The 19,704-nt window shown below is 42.5% G+C and overlaps 1 protein-coding gene across 1 annotated transcript in view; it reads right to left on the bottom strand.

The window, feature by feature from the left end:
* The window catches only part of LOC126248534 (pancreatic triacylglycerol lipase-like), a 41,977-nt gene extending 25,795 nt beyond the window's left edge, over positions 1-16,182 (bottom strand). The window contains exon 1 of the mRNA XM_049949592.1: positions 15,999-16,182. Within this exon, the coding sequence (XP_049805549.1) occupies positions 15,999-16,146 (148 nt within the window). The 5' untranslated portion in view covers positions 16,147-16,182. The remainder of the gene's footprint in view (positions 1-15,998) is intronic.
* Between the last annotated feature and the right edge of the window lie 3,522 nt (positions 16,183-19,704).

The following is a 19,704-nucleotide window of genomic DNA, read 5'->3' as shown; positions in this document are numbered from 1 at the left end:
CATTTTTTCATTTACTATTGGCTGCATTTGTTGCTATAGGTACACTTTTCTTCATAAGAGATACTTCACTGACTTTCGCACAAAATACAAACGACACTTACAGGTGTATGAAACTCTAGAATTTATTCATGAAAAATGAATGAGTTACATTTTAAACATCATGTTTAAAAAAATGAATTTTAGTTAATTCTCAATTTTTACCACAGTTTTTAACATTTGGAAAATTTTAGTAAGTATGGTTTGATGCTGTGCAAAATTCATCGGAGAATCTCTTATGAAGAAAAGTGTACCTATAGCAACAAATGCAGCTAATAGTAAGTGAAAAAAATGAGAATTTCACATGAGCGTGAATCCTGAATCCTTCCTTGTCATGCAGGCAGATTTTTACGAATTTATTCGTAAAAGTAGAGACGGTGGAAATTAAAATGTCCTGTGGTGCATCTCTTGCTCCAAGTTGGCCCGTTTGAAGTCCTGCCTCTCTTTAAAACATTCGAATTTCGGTAACACTGATAATATCTCTTATCACAGGAATAAATGACACTAATACTATTTCCAGTTGCGAAACAAATACAGAGTAAACCAATGGCCATAACACGCTCCGAATACGAAGCTTGAGAATGCACAATAGAAATAGTCTTCTTTCGCTTCGCTGCTGCTGCTCCTTCGCACTTCTGACAAGGGAACCTCCCCATCGCACCCCCCTCAGATTTAGTTATAAATTGACACAGTGGATAGGCCTTGAAAAACTGAACACAGATCAATCGAGAAAACAGGAAGAAGTTGTGTGGAACTATGAAAAAATAAGCAAAATATACAAACTGAGTAGTAAAAGTGTAAGATATGCAACATCAAGGGCTATTTAAGCTGAAGAGCGCCGTGGTCCCGTGGTTAGAGTGAAACTGCGGAACGAGAGGTCCTTGGTTCGACTCTTCCTTCGAATAAAAATTTTACTTACTTTATTTTCGCAAAGTTACGATCTGACCGTTCATTCATTGACGTCTCTGTTCACTGTAATAAGTTTAGTGTGTGTTTTGCGACCGCACCGCAAAAACCGTGTGATTAGTAGACGAAAGGACGTGCCTCTCCAATAGGAACCGAAAACATTTGATCGCAAATTCATAGATCAACCGATTCCGCCACAGGAAAACACGTCTGAAATATTCTATACGACACTGGTGACGGCATGTGCGTCACATTACAGGAATATGTTGTCGACCCACCTAACTTGCACACTTGGCGAATGGGTAAAAAGATTCTTCTACCTTGCCCGATTTAGGTTTTCTTGTGGATGTGATAATCACTCCCAAAAAAGTGATGAAAACATAAGAGTTTGTCACATAAACGGCAACAAATGAATGCAACAGTTTCACAGACGCACAGTTTCCCCTGTGCTCTGTCAAAACATACGTTTTCAAGTTTTGCCGTGTGTAGACCGTCAAATCCTGCATGTGTCCAAGCACATCTGAATTTGTCCTGGAATTTTGGAAAGCGAAGTTGATCATGTCTGAGTGAATGAACTTTGATAATTGTCTGAAAATAAAAAATTAAAACTTTTCACTCGAGGGAGGATTGAACCAGGGACCTTCCGCTCCATAGTTGCTCACGGTAACTACGGGACCACGGTGCTCCTCGGTGTACACGTACCTTGATGTGGCTTACCTTGCACACGGACTACTCAGTTTGTATATTTTGCTTATTTTTTTCATAGTTCCATACAACTTCTTCCTGTTTTCTCGATTGATCTGTGTTCAGTTTTTCATGGCCTATCCCTGTGCCAACTTATAACTGAATCCGAGGGGGGTGCGATGGGGAGGTTCCCTTGTGAGTGAGCCATTTTAATAGCCTGAAAGACAGGGTAGCGCCTAAAACTTAATGATACGCCTTCCGTTGCTGGCCGCGAACTCTTAGGTTTCATTTAGTGAGGGCGCCATTAGAACGAACTGTTGACACCGGGTAAGTATTGCAAACCTCCTGCAGTTCAATGTCCAGCTCTAAAATACACACCAGTCCCACAGGACGCACTTAAATAGACGCGTTTCATCACTGTTTACCGTCGTCTAGCTTCTGCATTCTCAGTTGGGCGCGAATTATATGCAATTCGCTTCCTGACTGTCACACCAAGCAACGGGCAATTTACTTTATCTGCTACTTAAATAACAGCAACGTAAGATGAACAATAGACCAAGAGTTATGGAACGCATTCTAATTAAATCGAGCAATGCTGACAACAGGAAAACGCGACAAAATGAGTTCTGCTACTTGGACAGCAAATTAAACAAGGATGGCCGAAGTAGAGAGGATATAAAGTGCGCACTGGAAATGACAAAAGCGGTTCTGAAAAGGTAAATGTTGAAACTTCCTGACAGACAAAAACTGTTCCGGACCGAGACTCGAGCTTGGGACCTTTGCCGTTCGCTCGCAAGTGCTCTACAAATCTTAGCCACCCAAGCCGACTCACGATCAGTCCTCATAACTAATTCCGCCAGTACCTTGTCTCCTACCTTGCAAGTTTCACAGAAGCTCTCCTGCAGACAAAATGGCAGAACTAGCACTCCTTAGGTAGCTCAGATGGTACAGCACTTGCTCGCGAAAGGCAAAGGTCCCGAGTTAGAGTCTCGGTCCAACACACAGTTTTAATCTGCCATTAAGCTTCATATCAGCGCACACTCCGCTGCTGAGTGAATATTCAGTCTGGAAGGTAAATGCTTTAACGACGAATTTAAATTTAAGTGTTATAACGTCTTTGAGGGTATTTGTCTTCATTTTAGTCCTGCACGGAAATGAAACTCACCAATGACAGTTCGAACAAAACAGACATGTAGTGGGCATTATACGACTCACATCTACGTAACTGGTTTTACTCCTTAGATAATTAGATATTTATGTATCAGAAAGTTCAGAATTAGCTCGACAAGTTCACCAAACACGTTTAACACAATTTAAGTCGTATAAAACGTCCGTCCATGTAGGACATTTGGTACGGCAGTTAGGCTGCGTGATGGTGATTTTTCTACCAAGGCCCAAACGTTGCCACAGATTATGTTTAATAACTATTCGTGTAACAAGCTGCGGTCGTTCATTACAGACGGCGTTAATGAAGAGATCGGATAATTTGCCTTGGGTGATTAAGGAAGTACGAACTAGACGCCATGTTACTTCCGCGATCCGCGAGATCCCGGGAAGCTGTGTTATCTCTGAGCTGCGCGCTCTATCAGCCGAGATAGGCTGCGGCCACAAAATCGTGCCGAGTCGGGGTTCCGTCCCAAACTTCACAGTATCCAACGTAGTGAAAACGTCTCCGCAACCGACTACTCTTTTCCTATTCTGAACTTTTTTTACTCAGCGGGAACTTACAGCTCGCTTGTTTCCTTGGGTACCAACATTTCACTGCTTTGCATATTTCGCCTAAGTATGAACAGGCAGTGATATTTATTTACTCAAAGAGAATTTCGTGCCGAAAAGGAAGGTGTTGTTGAACCATTACAATATAACAGGTGCCGTCAGGTGTGAATGTTATCTCTCACACTTTCGAGCTACTGGGACGAATTCTTATTTACACTTAAGTATGGAGAAAAAAAAAAAAAAAAAAAACCTGGTAGAGGTCAACCTCAGGGAAAAGCAGTTTGGGTTCCAGAGAAACGTAGGAACACGTCTTACCTTGAGACAACCTACGATGTTGTATAATTACATTTAGAGAAAGCTACTGACAGTGTTGACGGAAATATACTCTGAAATTCAGAACGTAGGAAGGATAAAATACAAAGAGCGAATGGTTATGTACTAACTTGTACGGAACTACACTGTAATTATGAGTCGAAGGGCATGAAAAAACAGTGATTTAAGAGGGGGGGGGGGGGGTTTGCGCAGTTTTGGGCTATCTTAGTGTTACTGAATCTGTACATTAACCTTGTAAGTATCAGTGGTTTCCACCTGAAACCACTTTTTTTAGTATCTGTGCCTTTAGCATGAAATCACCAATGCCGTTTGAGTTTGAAGAGACGCCTAATCGTACAGTGAGGTACTTCTACGAAAGTAGTGCGTTGTAGCAGTCACGCACAGCGTTCAAAGCAACAGTCACCGCGGAGATTGTTCTTCGTGATTGTGACTTTCTTTTTTTATTATAGGGATCAGTTTGAGGAGCTAACTAACAGTGAAAGTAAGTATATATAAAATTATAGCAACGTAAATTTGAGTTGTATCCCTGCTGTTATAAGCAATTTCGAAATGAAACCACTGAAGCATTATGTTCTTTTGATATGAATTACATTTTAGGCCCTTTTGCTTATATAGCAAAACCACCTGCTTAAATCAACTGACTTTATAGCAGTATATTCTAGTATTCTTTGATGTTGGCAGAACGCATCCTGAAGTATACAGATACCGTCAGTTTGATACTGGAGAGAAGAGTTGGAGGTAAATATTGTAGAGGGTGACCAAGGGATGAATATGGTAAGCAGGTTCAAATGGATGTAGGTTGCAGTAGTTATTTGGAAATGAAGCTTTCAGAGAGTGGAGAGGTGCGTCAAACCCCTCTTCGGACTGAATACTCCAGCGACATACGTTTCTTATGGCGTCACGTGCCCGCAAGGTCGCCAAGCCGCATTCCGTTTCGCGGTGAACACTGTTCAATGTTTCGACGCATCCGTGTATTTCCTTTATCCCCCCCCCCCCCCCACTTCATTTTCAGATAAATACATGGACTCACGTAACGTGTGAACATTAGGTAAGGTTAGCACGTTCGTGGAAGAAAACTAACCCTCCACTGAAAGAGCTCTTATATACATTTCTGATGGAGACTTAGAAGATCCGCGAGCGGTTAAATAGTGATGCCTATGAAAGGGGATATGAGCAGCTAAATGACGTGCACGTGGTGAACTAAGTGTGCTCGGTATATCTTCCATCGAGGAACCTCATTATCAGGCGCACAGAGGCGCTAAAACGCGTTTATCGATTATTGGAATACGCAGAACAATTCGTTTGATTACGATGTTCTGACTCCCCGGAAAATGAGAACCACAGTCAAGAGAAAAGTGATCGAAACACAAAAAACTGTACGATTTGTCTAAAATGAACGCAAAGCGAGTTAGACAAAACAAGTGTGTTTTAAGTGTAATTTTGTAAAAATGTTGCTGAATTCTGGTGAGTATGTCTTTCAGCCAGGTTGTAGCGTAAACTTACTTTATCCCAGTTTGAATCCTTACCTCATCCATTTTTCGACGTACCCATCTGATCTTTACGCAGTGGGCTTTCAAATGTAACATGTGGAATGTTTGGTAAATGCAATGTGTATTTTGCAGCATCCATGTTTCTGCATCTAAATCAATACCCTGCAAGCCACCTCAAAATATGGCCGAAGGTACTTCGTGTACCTCACTTCCGTTTTCCTGTTCCGCGAATTGTTCGCGGGAAGAAACATTGTTGGTATCCTCCGTGTGAGCTCTAATACCGGCAGTTTCACGTCCACGATCTTTTCACGAGATACACGCAAGAGGGGGCAATATATTGGTGGACTCTTCTAGGGGCGTACAGTCGCTAAACTAACAGTAAACCATACCGCGGCGCAGAACTCATCCCTTGCAGCGACTGTCAGTCGAGTTGACTGGGCATCTCTATGGCGCTTTCGTAGAGGCTACCTCGGGTAGCTCAGTTTGGGTTCCAGAGAAGTGTAAGGAACACGTGAGCAAATACTGACCCTATGACTGATCTCAGAAGGCAAGAAAAGGCACACTACGTTTACAGCATTTGTAGATTTAGACGAACTTTTTGAGATACTGACTGGAACACACTTTTTGCTCTTATGAAGATAGCAGGGGTAAAACAGGAAGAGAAAGGTTACTCACGACTTTTGCAGTTACAAGAGAAAGGGGACCATGAAACGGCACCAGTAGTTGACAAAGGGGGGGTGAGAGGGTTGTAGCCTTTCTCTGACATATTTCAGTCTCTACATCGAGCACGCTATGAAGGAAGCCAAGGAGAAATTTGGAAAGGGAAAGTTCAGGGAAAAGAGAAGTAAACTTTGCTGTTTTCTCTGGAATCCGTGCACTCTCGGATACGTATTAACCCGGATAATTGGGAGCTTGCTGTATTTAACTCTTCATTAGTCTTACGACTAGAATTTCAAATTAAGTGTGACGATACCAGGGCTCCAGAACTCTCCCTCTTAACCAGGTTGGCGACCAATGTGATTCACTTATCGCGAACAGTGCGAGAGAGGTAAGAATGGTACTAGCTCAGATTTCTTGTGCTGTAGATGTTACCTATTTCTGGACGGCTTATTGTTCACAGCGCTGAAGGCTACGCTTTATCACATTCCGTGGGAGTCCGCCAGTAAAAGAAAGCTGTGTTGGTGACTTGGCAGCGCTCTTTGAATGAGCCAGCATATTTCGCGGCTATACGGAGTCGACAGCGTACACACGTATGTGTACTACCGACACACCCGTAGTAGTAGTAGTAGTAGTAGTAGTAGTAGTAGTAGGGGGGGGGGGATGTGCAGCACAGGCCAGGCGTTAAGCAAGGTAAAAATTTATCTTTTAAAAAAGAAGGTCAATTTATTCTTTATTGTAATTCCGTCACAGTTGCATTTTATTAAGCTGGCGACTAGTTTCGAACTACCAAGTTAATTTTCATGCCAGGCCTACTAGAACTGCACTAATACTTCTTGAAAAGGATCATCAATTCACACATAGGTAAGACACGATCTGTTTTACGTGGTGAGACATCTAGGCAGCGGAAACATGCGTCATTACATCCCTTTAGAAGATCTGAATTTGTGCCCTCAGCAGACAAGGAGATTTACGCCATCTTTTTCGACGTCCGAGATCCGATGCTCATCAAATTCCTCTAACACAAAAAAAAAAAAAAAAACATTAACAGTGACCTGTACTGTTAGACACTGTAGCCTGTCCACATCCATCAAGAGCACACGGCCTGGGCTGCTCACGGAGGGAGTGAGCCTGCTCCACGGTAACACGCTACCACACGTCTCCTTGGTCACACAAGGTTTAAGGGCCCAAGTTATTGTGGGAGCAGCTTCAGCATCCGCACTGTAGTCCAGACACATCGCCCTGAGACTTCTGTGTTTCCTCCTCTAAAAAAGCATATCAAATGGAACGCTTCCACTCCTACCAAAAACTGGACACAGCGGAGGACTGGCTCCTGTCACAGCCATAGCACTTCTGGAAACCGGGAATCCTTCAACTCGTGAAACAGTGAGTCTCTGCTCAGGCCTGTGGCAATTACTTTTGAATGTGGACATCGATTCTACGCAGTTGTGTCTCCTACACTTTTCTTTTCAACACCGTTCATAATTCCTTTCAGGCGGGTGGGGAGGAGATCTGTAATAGTAGAACTGAGATGGCTAAAAATCCAATGGACACCACTAGGACCAACAAGGAAAAGTAATTGAAGACTGGAAATTGGAAACAAAAGTGCAAAAATTGGACTTTTTTCGCTGTAAACCGCTGATGTGTCATGGCTAATACCTTGAGAAGGATTGGAAGAATCAAAGAAGACTCCTTGTACTTCAAAATATCTCTACTACATATAGCAGTAAGTTACTTTGTTCGTGACATGAGGAACGCTGGATGGGCCGAGTGTTGTATACCGCTGTGGTAAACATCTTATAATCTGCCTCTCTCTTGCTTTCCTACGACAAACAATAGTAAATTTTACTTAATTTTAGTTATTTTCAACGTGAATATATTGTGTCCAGTGCTTCATAATGGAAAACCGAGAGGGTTGGCGCAGCTGTTCGCACATTGGACTAGCATTCGGGAGGACGACGGTTCAAACACGCGTCCGACAGTTCTGATTTAGGTTTTACGTGATTTCTCTAAATCGCTTCAGGCAAATGCCGGGATGTTTCCTTCGAAAGTGCACGGCCGACTTCCTGTCCCGTCCTTCCCTAGTCCAAACTTGTGCTCCGTCTCCAATGCCCTCGTTGTCGAACGGACGTTAAACAATCTCTTCCTCCATGATGGAAAGGAAACGCAAGATTACAAACTGAACTAAAAATTCTAGGAAAGCCGTGTTTAACAAATAGAAAGAACCACCACAAAACTAAGTTGAAATCATTAGAATTTAACTGCGTATTGGTATTAGCCATGGTTAATTTTCTTAAAGTGAAATACAGGAAATTTTATTTCTCTTTGTGTCTGTCACTACGATTTCTTTTCTGACTCTTCAGAAAAAAGTGATCTGTGTACATTCAATAATTCCTTCGAAGCGAAAATGTCACCCTACCAACCAACTCATTTACCTGCTTTTTAATTATGTAATTACAACAATTTTGCAACTGTGTCTAACGTTACAAGTGAGGTGAAATAACTTGCATTCCTTCGGATGAATTTTGTAATGTGAATCTGTCACTGTTTTTCTGACTTTCTTAAAATCGGGAATTTCGTACCTTCAGTGTTTCCTATTTCCAACCTACCGTCAGGTCTGTAGATGGTGCATTCCAGCGGCCCCTGGGCACAGTATGCGGCGGGAGGCGTTCCTCTCTCAACCGTCAGATCCCAGATCCGTTGTAGTCGAAGTGAGGATTCAGGCGTGAATTGAATTGTCGGCTGCGTGAATAGAATGCTACACCAAGTGTACATACAGGGGTTCGACACACATGGAAATACCAAGAACCATTACCATGACTGGCTTTCCATACAGCTTCAGTCGTGTCGGAAAGGATAAATACAGACCCTGTGTGATTTTCAAGGGAACTATACCATTCCACTGCAAAACAGAGATACGTTCAGGTAACAGTTATGGAGATTTACAGCAGCCATGCACGCCTCCTTCCGAAGTAGACCACGAAGAAAGTACTACTGAGACCTGCCAAGGGAGAGGCGACAACTGAGCCTGATGTTCACAAAACAGGACCCGGATGACGTGAGCTGTGTTAACGGGGGCCTTGTCTTTAAACACAGCTCCACCACTGTACCATGGGATGGACCTACACAGCCAAAATTGCCACATATCGCTTGGCAGGAATGCCACTTTGTCGAGCAGCCATGGGACCCATGGAACACCACGATATGTCTGCCCAAATTATCACAGGAACCTCGCCTTGTTTCCACTATTGGCACAAACTCTGCAGTTAGTTGGAAACCGTGTGAAACAAGTCCATGATCAAATGACTTTTTCCATTGTACCACAGTCCAGCTTTTATGGCTTCGACGGCACCTTTTCATATTACTCGTATTCGCATCACTGATGAGAGGTTTTGGAATTTCATCTCGCCCTGCAATTTCCAGGTAATGGAGCTCCCTTCGCGTTTTTGTGCTGACAGGGCTCACGAGTGCGGCTTCAGTTCTGCTGTGACTTGTCTGCCGTTAACTTTTGCAGCTGTCGTCTTCTCATTTTTCGTCAGAATCCTCTTCAATGACCACCTGTCACTATCACTCTACACCCGTTCGTCCTCACGGTGGCATCTACATCTACATCTACATCCATACTCCGCAAGCCACCTGACGGTGTGGGGCGGAGGGTACCCTGAGTACCTCTATCGGTTCTCTCTTCTATTCCAGTCTCTTATTGTTCGTGGAAAGAAGGATTGTCGATATGCCTCTGTGTGGGCTCTAATCTCTCTGATTTTATCCTCATGGTCTCTTCGCGAGATATACGGAGGAGGGAGCAATACACTGCTTGACTCCTCGGTGAGGGTATGTTCTCGAAACTTCAACAAAAGCCCGTACCGAGCTACTGAGCGTCTCTCCTGCAGAGTCTTCCACTGGAGTTTATAATCTCCGTAACGCTTTCGCGATTACTAAATGATCCTGTAACGAAGCGCGCTGCTCTCCGTTGGATCTTCTCTACCTCTCTATCAACCCTATCTGGTACGGATCCCACACTGCTGAGCAGTATTCAAGCAGTGGGCGAACAAGTGTACTGTAACCTACTTCCTTTGTTTTCGGATTGCATTTCCTGCTTGGTGGATAAGGTTTTTTGCTTTCCGTGGTTGTGGTATAAATTTATACGGTGCCTCTTGAAACCACAGACCACTGTTGTGACCACGACAGACTCTTGCAATTTGTTGAGGGCATTGCAGATGTGCCGTTCGTGGTCTAACAATGCAACCTGCAGCTTTGGCTTCCATCTGCATTTATGTTCCAGCACGCATTTCTCGTATTTCCATATTTTTGTCCAACTCCAGTTTATTTATTGTCCATTCCGTAAACAGAATTGCTACAAGAGCGAATGAAAGCTACCATATAACCACGAAAGATGCCCGAAACATTCTGCGTCTGGCATTCGTATACTTGTTGCAGCTTATTCTGGTCAGGAGTTCACTGATTGCAAAAGTGAAACCACCACGTACCCTCGCAGTCATATTCGTGCACACTATTCACAGGTACATTGCGCCAGAGATTTGAGCGTTCAGTTCTCGTCCCCTGTGTAACAACTGGTCACGTGCGACAAATCGCTGAAGAATGCCCATTGCCTGGTCGTTTTGTCCGGCGTAAGCTAACCGGAGAAGCAAACCATTTACTTGGTCAGTCCGGCAGCACGGGCTTGTTTACGCCCGAGAAACGCGGAAGGGAGGTAGCTACTGAGTACACTCCCTACTCCTTCAAGTGGAGCACGGCCAATCCCCCCCATACCTCTGTGCACTATGCCATGCTTAGCACAATAATTAAACGATGACCAGCACTTATCCTACAGTACTCCACGCATACTGGACTGAAGATATTCACACCATGCTGTGTATTAATCTACGTTTCATCTGAATAAACCACTGGCCACTAATTCTGATACTTCAAGCCATAGCAAAAATCTATGGGATATGAATTGTAAATAATAGATTTCAGCTATGAGTAGTCAATGAACTGTGGATGAAGCCCGACCAACAGGCATCACATGAATTGATAAAATCATAGTGCATTGAGAATGGCTAGTTTCTATCTGCCAATATAGATCTGCCAATAAAATTTCAAAAGGACGACTGATAGCTGGAATCTATTATTTACAAGTCAATATAACAGTCACTGCGTGCAACAGCCTCTGAATGCACCTTTCAAAAGCAGTCCACATGAACAGTCCGATTTATCTCCGTTTCTCTGCTAGCTACCGATGAAGTCCACTTCTGCGCTACAATAATTTTCGAACTAAAATTTTATTTTCTTGTATTATTCGTATGACAAATTTCAGCATATTTATTCATATCATCAATGTGATATTTAGGATGTGCATTTTCTTCATTGGGGCAGACATGAATCTTACTCCAATCAGCATAGTGTCCTCCGTACTGCAAATAGTACACCATTTATATACTGAACGTTCACTTTTTGCGTGCATGTTCCATTACCTGTTTCATCAGTATTATCATTGTTAGCAAATTTAATGACGTTAACGGAAAGCCGGTGCGGATGTCCGTCAAGTCACTTTCCGCGATCACCTTCCGCGCCTGCAGTGCGAGGTAACAGTGCGCTACTTTGAACTAGAAAGTAGGCACGCGACCGACTTCTCGTTACGACCGGCACTAAGGTAGCTTTATTGACTAACAGAAAATCAAAGTCTATCAATCAACTGTTTTATTGTTTTAGTTTGCGTAGTCCAACGTAATCTATTTTTACCAGTTCATTCTAAAAAGACGGGAGTAGCTGTTTCGATGGAAGTCTCAAGACAGTGCATGACTTCTGACATTCGTTTTAAGTCGCTAACAACCTTAACTTCCAATACTCTGTGCAAAGGTGGTCTTCATTGAACGTGTGAAGTTTTGAGCATTTGGAGCGATTACATACAACATTTATGATACATAACCCCGAGTGTTGCGTATCCTTTCGAATACGAACGTGTAGATGCACTGAACACTATGTCGTCTGCTAAGAACGGTTGACTAGATTGGCTGTGACGAGCAAGTTACAGGTATCGACACCGCTGCTCGCATAGCCACAGGGCCGTGAGGTGAGCTAATAGCAGGTGCTGTCTTGATTAAAAAATAAATGTAATACAAAAGGCACATGCTGCAACTGGTTTCCGTAGCGTTGTCAAAGCAAAAGGTAAACTATAGGTGGAGTCCTATGTTTTGTACACGGAATCAACTGTTCTTTCACGTCTGTAGGCCTATTCCCGAAAGGAGTATCTACTTTTGTAGTTACAATCATTAGAGTAATGTGATAATTTTAAACACTTTTCCAATTCAAACATTTGATGGGGAAGAATAATCTGGTGATGTGGTTCATAGGCACACGTGTTCACATTAAAGAAAATTTTGGACTGGAGCAGTAACTACATGTACTGTGAGGCACTGAAATTATGATATATCGTAAAAAATATAGAAAAGATCTCCATGAGCCACTTTATCCTAGCAATTATCACTGCTTTAATAATATACTTTTATTTAAAATTCAGCAAACTTAACTATATTACGGGTTTACTATTTAAATTACTGGATCGTACGTTCCAGGAAGCGTCATGCAACATTATTTCCACATAACTGGTGAAATGACCATGAGGAGAAAAGTACAAACTGAAGCTCATACGGAGGTTTATCGACACTCTTTCCGCCCGTCATTCGCAAATACAAGGAAGCGAGGAGATGTTAGTGGTACCAGACGTATCATCGTCGTGTACAAAAACTTACTGTGAACTGCAGACGACACCTGTAGAAAAATGAGAATCCCATGCCAAGGTAGAAAACAGAATTTCTTAACTACTTCGGCAGCCAATCAGTTACGACCTAAATTATTTAATACTTTAAATATCGCATAATGAAATATTTCAAGACCGTATCTGTAACGCGAATTGCTTTAATAACCAAACCTCAGGTATTCCTAGAATTGACATGTTAATCTAATTTCAGGAGGTAAAATTTGCCGACAAACATGCGCAAAATGACACATCAAAAGACTAACTGTACGAAACCAGACGATTTATGAATCTTTAACCGACAATCTTTTGCCCGTTTTAGAAACTTAGCACGTTTCAGTGCATTTGAAAGAGCTTATTTGTGCCAGTCGCTGGTTTCCTGCAACTACAACCCCTTTTATTCATAAAACAGTTAAATAGCCGTCCAATTGCAAGTTTCAAGTAAGTACGAATCTTCACGCTTATGAAGAAAACGCCCGTTTTAAAATTCCAGTGTTAACTTTGGCCTTCTCATTCGGCCAGCCGCAATAATAGTGCACGGGCTTCTTAGCTTCTCTTTACGAGTGCCACCCACGGCTCTTCGTTGTAAAGCTATTTTAAAACTCTTACGTACCGACAGTAAGATGGACTGGAAGGAAGATTACCGTTTAACGCCCCGTCGACGACTACGTCATTAGGGACTAAGTAAAGTACAAGCTCGGATTGGGGAAGGAATTCGTCCGTGTCCTGTGTGTGTGTGTGTGTGTGTGTGTGTGTGTGTGTGTGTGTGTGTAGAATTCTGCACAAGATCCAATCGGTATACCTAGTTTCCGAAAGTGTTAACTAAGGAGTAATTAAAAAGAGCTAACCACTTAGTCAGCTGAAGACATTTACGCTGTCTACCCCGTGTAGTCAGTTTTCGCAAATATCTGACAGCCCATAGCTCGTGCTTGTCTGAGCCTTAACATCGTTATCTCGCCCCATATTGCCTAACATCACTACACCAAGCACTCGCTAGGAGTGAAATGTGTATCTGGGTTGGGAAGTTTCGGGTGTTCGTAACTACCTCAGCAACTAACCAAAAACACAACAGCGTAGACTTCAGTTCTTCAAAACAATTCAGCATCCAACTGCGAAAATTTAGCACGTAAACCAATGAACGTAACCCCACACCTCGCTAGTCCAATTTAAATTTCCAGTTTTAGTGTGGTTATGACTTAAAAATGAATACTATGCTGCCGTTAGCTGTCTTGATCATTTCATTTGTATTAATCTGCCAGCTGTCAGTAGCTTCAGTGATCTACATTGCTGAGATGTTTTAGATTACTCCTTGAATTATTAGCAGAATTTTTTTAAGAATGTGGTAAAGGCATTAATTGAAAATATTTCCTCAAAATTTTGAAATATAAATTATATGAACACGATATTTACTATAGTTGGCATGAAGAGCCCCCTCTGCTGTTGATATTGCTAGGGTTAATTAACACTCGCGTCAGGTGCGTCCCTCGATGCGGTGGAACAGTTATCGATCTCTCGCTTAGTAGTGCGATATCGATCGAATTTAGTCTAACGCCGTTTAGTGCATGTTTGCGTGGAGTAAACTGCAACAACCTATCAGCTGACAGATGGCGGGAACAAACAAATCACCATGGGTGTCACAACCGAGGATGGGCACTTATCTAATACTAGTGTTATCATAGCCGCTTCCGAGCAAGAAACGCAGCGTCATGCGATACATTTCGCTGGCGTACGCCTGACAAATTACGGAAATAGCGTTAACAGTGACGCTCTTGTCTACAGCATTCAACTGGTGAAGAGCAAGACAAATTTTGTCTTGCCACTAATACCTTCCAATCAGTTACGTGAAGGACGTCAACAATACAGTTCAATTCATCTTTCAGAATTCACCCTCCTACATTGCTTTCATTCCTGCAAAATTCATCTGAAGGTACAAGCAAGAAACACTCTACTAGCTCTCTAAAACATATAGTAGTTACTACAGTAAATATTTTCTTTCTTGTGTTTAATGTAAACAGCTCGAAGGAAAATCAAATATGCGTACTACTCCTTGCAACTTTATAGTATTATTAATGAAAACTTTGCTATGGTAAACAACCTAACACATTCATTCAGGCAATGCATTTGATCCATCTAAAATTCTAAAGGAAACACTCCACTGTTACTACGTGAAAGGTGAAGCTCGTGAATTTCCTCGTTGCTGTTACAGAAGATTTAACTCCCACTAATAACGGAAAAATCCTTTCAAAAGGCTTAGTCTCAGTCACGCAGCTAATTATGAACAATGCTTCAGGTCAAACCTCAGTACGGAGGCACGATAATTCCATACTCTTTACTGACATGAACACAGTGACAGCCGAACTAGTCACCCCACGGAGTGACGTTTAAGAGCGCAGCTTCAGTTACCTTCGCAAATAGCCAACAATACACAACCCTGTGATGTAACCGTTTAATATATAGGACAGAGGCCAAAATTCAGGGCCAGGACTTGGCGGTAGTGGCAAGGTGGCGTGACGCGCCGCTTTTATCCCGAGGTGTAACACCACGCCGACGCCGGCGACGTCACGAGCCTCGGTCAGGCCACTCGCTACCGCTACACCACGCAACCTGCCGCACTTCCTATTGGCTTACGTCCGCATGGTCCGATGTGACGTCACGAGAAACCTGCCGTCGCGCGAGCTGCCGCAAGCGCGGCCCGGCGTCCGAAAAAGCCACCGGCACTTGGCTCGTTTTCACGTGTTAAGTACCGAAGGAGTAATAGCCTCATCGAGGTTTAATCACGGCCAATGTCGAGATCGAGTTACAAGCTCTACTTTACTAAATCCCCAAGTTCAAAAGCGTAAAACTTACCTGCACAATGTGCAAGTACTAAATTCCCCTAATAGTCTTACTTTTCCATTCGTGTTAGACTGTGGTATATATCGCACAGGAAATAAGTACCTGTCTCATAAGTACATGCATATACTGCGTTCGGGAGATTAATTACATGTAACTGGCCTTAAACCTCCACGGTCCCTATAAATAAAGGTTATCATTTTTTACATGTTACTGAAATGAAATTACGCGACATGCGAGACATTTTTCTATGTTATTGACTGCAGTTTTGTCTTCTCTGAGGGTATCTGTTTTTAAAGACAAGCAGGACGCTTATTGTTTTTGATTCGCTTTTGAACTTGTGTACTGTTTTGTTTAGAGCGGCCTTCACGCCACCTACAATATTGACGCGCTACTTTCAAAACAAGCGTTACCTGCATCACAAAGTACGCAAACTCTTCTCTCACTAATCAATGAATAATGTTCAACAACATAGTTTTACGAAAGATCAGATGAATTACAAAAGATTACGCACACTCAGAATCCTTTTAGTACTACTACAAAATATTTTTCCCACCTGAACATATTGGTGAAAAGCAGTTTCTTACCTCCCTGGATGGTCTCCGTGCTTGACAGTGGAGGAGCGGGGGTGAATGCAGTCGGTTCAGGCTCGAGGTATCTAGTATTCATCATTACTAGCATAGCAGTCTGCAGAACTACCCGTGACGATAATACAATCGGGAACAACGACATCATGAAGACTTCTGCTACGGTACTCAAAAATGAAACTCCTAACTTCCAGCCGCTGCGGCAAAAACAGCGCAAAAAAAAAAAAGCAACGCGTGCTATCAGCGAGAGCAGGCGCAGACGCACACGACCGCGGCCCGCGTGGCGTCAGACTGAGGTGAAGTACACAGGTGCCTAACTGCCTATCCTCGCGCCCCGCGCCCCTAGCGACTGACAGGCCAACTACAATTGCAAGGCCGCTGCAGCGTTGCCCAAGGGCTGGATGCTGCCGCAAAATCCCTCGGGATGGGCGCCTATAAACCTGTAACATGTTACGTATTTGTATTACCAGTTCTATGACCTCTTAGCAGTAACCAATCAGCAAGACAATTTATTTGTGTTCTAGTAAATCTACACTGAAAAGCATTTAGCAATTAAGCATATTTATTTGTCTTCATTGATGATCCATCACCTAGCTAATTAAATTGGCCGTTTTTTTTATACAGTTCATTTTGAAACAAGTTGTGCAAAAGAACATACATTTTTGCTGTCAGTTCTTAGAACACGTTATATACAGGGTGTCCGATTTATCTTCACTACCCCAAATAACTTTTTTGTTCAGAAGCAAAATTTAAAAAATTTGTCAAACAAATGTTGCTTAGTTACCGCTGCGGCATTGTCCAGCATGAGTGCTTTACTTGCAACTTCGTTCGTTGCGAAGAGATGAGCAGCAGTACGCCTTTTTAATTAACATTTCACATTTTTTATTCGGTAATCCACTTTCTTTCTTCAACACATGTCCAAAAACTTATCACAGAGTATTATTCATGTAAACATGAAATTATTAAAAACATAACACGAAATTGACTTTGACTCCCCTGCACCAGCTCTTCGTGCAAGTACTCGGGATAACGTAACGCGTCCCCTTGCTGGGGTTGCAGTAAACAAATGGAAACACAATGAAAATACACACCAGTTAAAGGTTTGTGCGAGTGCGATGTACACCACCGAAGAGAAGGAAGAAATACTACTCATCTATGGACAGTGGAAGTTAGCAGGATAGTAATTACAATATTTTTCTGTTTACACAGATTCACACAGTACAGTAGCAGGTGGTTATAATTAAAGTGCAGCTGCTCACATGTATCCAGTGTGGCCTGTATCTATCGTGTGGCACCGAAACTTGGTAGATATTCTAATGCGTTAATGTGGAACCGATTTACACTAGGGGAAAAAATAGTTCCAATTTGGGCCACCATGTGCAGATTTCATGTTACTTATGATCCGTCTTGATTGCAAAATGTTTATTCACATGACCGGTTTCGGTTCCTCTAGAACCATCTTCAGATCTGCAATTTCGGTTACAGGAGTAACCCGACCACACACAGCAACCTCACATGCCGCGTCATGCGAGGACTGGAGACGTCGATGAGACGCTGTACAGCGCCAGATTTGCACCTAGTGGCTCAAATTGGTACCAATCTTTTTCAATCATAAATCGGATAACGCATTAGCATATCTACCAGGTTTCACTGCCATACGATAATTACAGCCCACACTAGATCTCCGTGAGTAGCTGCAAGTTAATTAACCCCCCCCCCCCCCCCCCCAGTACTTTTAAACAATATGTAGGACGCTCCCATGGTTCCCGGATGTACACCCGCGTCCGATCGTCGAATGTCCACGATATTTCGGTGGACAACCGTTCCGCCATCATCACGGTGTGCCGATGAATCCATCTGCACCATCTGACGTTAGAGCAGCGGTTTTCCACTGAAATGTCACCCACTTCCGACAATTGGGTCCAGCAGTACACCCGAGAAACACGGAAAACCTCCGATCACGTAATATGTAAAATTTCTACCTTTTCTGTCTTCTCTTCGTTGGTCTACACTTTACTGACACAAACCTTCCACTGATGACGCTTCACTAATTGACTGGTATGCACCCTTCCCGTGTTTCCATTTGTCTACTGTCTGCTGTCAACTGTAGGAACATCAAACATACCGTATAGGCTAATAAACTCACTGCTCTATACGACAAACATTACCCTATACGCAGTCTGCGTGATAAAACCCCTATTTCATAGCTGACAACAAAAGGAGGCGTCAAATAATGAACAATTGGGGTGCTGCTCATAGGCGATTCAAGGCAAATCCGAAACCCAAATATAACGAAGAATACTGAAAGCTAGGAATAGCCCAGTCAAACTAGGCCAAAGGTTGACGTTTAGGGGAGAATTAGTAACAAGCTGGATTTTTGCACAGATGTTCCTTATATCATTCTCAACAACATACTGGAAGTACCCATCGAGCAGGTGGAGCTACGTCCGCCATATCGGAAAAATGTCAACAAAAATAACGTTTTCTTATTTTTATGAGAAACAGTGGCATTTATGAGCAAAATACTTCAGTACAAAATTAAAGAACACAAAATTATCTACAAAAAAGGACCGAGGTACTGTTTTCATAGGATTAATAATATGACCACACAGTCCTCGTATTTAACATCCTTTTACGAAACCTTTTCGTATGGTCTCCCACAAGAAATTAAAATGATTTTTGTCTGTCAAATTTTCGATGGTTATGTATTTAAGGGTTGTTGTCATACGGTGTTTCATTGAGAGCTGCACTATTAATTTTGCTCTATCTCTATTTTGCAGGAATTAAATGCAGTGTGGTGATGAGCCAAGACATCGTGACGCTGTTAACGAACTCTAGTTCCTGCAGTATTGAACATTTACTGCGCAAAATGGTTGAAAATGGAAAATAATAATGTTTATAATATAGAGTCATGAGAAGTATTTGATTGGTGATGGATTAATTACTGGAGGAATTACTTGTACACATCGGATAAAGCTCTTGCTACACTGGTAAGATCCGGTGCAAGACGTGGTGACATGAAGTGTGAACTTCACGTTGATTGCCGGAAAGATAATACTGGAGAAAGTGCTATGAAGAAATGCGGGAGACATCAAACTTCCATTGGTACGAGCAATACGCAGCTGCTAATTTCACCATCCAGAAGTAAACTGAGTCCATCCGGAGAATTAACTATTCAAAACAAATGTTCATGTCTGCATGGAAGAAATAAGCAACGAAACATTTCAAAAGGAGGAAAAGAAACCAATACAAACACGTTTTGAAGATGAACCGTTAATGCAATGAAAACAGTATATAGGACCTTTTTTGTAAATAATTATGTGTGCATTAATTTTATACTGAAGTATTCAGCTCATAAATGCAACCGTTTTCCACAACATGCGAAAGGTGATTTTTTTGCCGCCATTTTCCAATACGGCGGACGAGCTCTAGCGCGATCGGTGAGGACTTGTAGTACGTTGTTTAGAAAGGTATAAGGAAGGTCTGTGCAAAAATCCAGCGTCTTACTAATTTTTTCCTCTAAAAATCCTTATTTGATTGGACTAGAAATAAGGAAAAACAATGCGTTCGTAATGCCAAAAGCAGGCACGCCCTTTCCTTTATATGCAGCAATACGACACCCTCGACTCTGTAGAAGAATCCCCATGGCTTGGGTGTTGGAAAAGCAAGATCAGAAACACCTTCTCAGGACTCGGCCGACGAACTG

Source organism: Schistocerca nitens, chromosome 3 (assembly GCF_023898315.1).
Source record: "Schistocerca nitens isolate TAMUIC-IGC-003100 chromosome 3, iqSchNite1.1, whole genome shotgun sequence".
Classification (NCBI taxonomy): domain Eukaryota; kingdom Metazoa; phylum Arthropoda; class Insecta; order Orthoptera; family Acrididae; genus Schistocerca; species Schistocerca nitens.
This window is presented reverse-complemented; position numbering and strand designations above follow the sequence as displayed.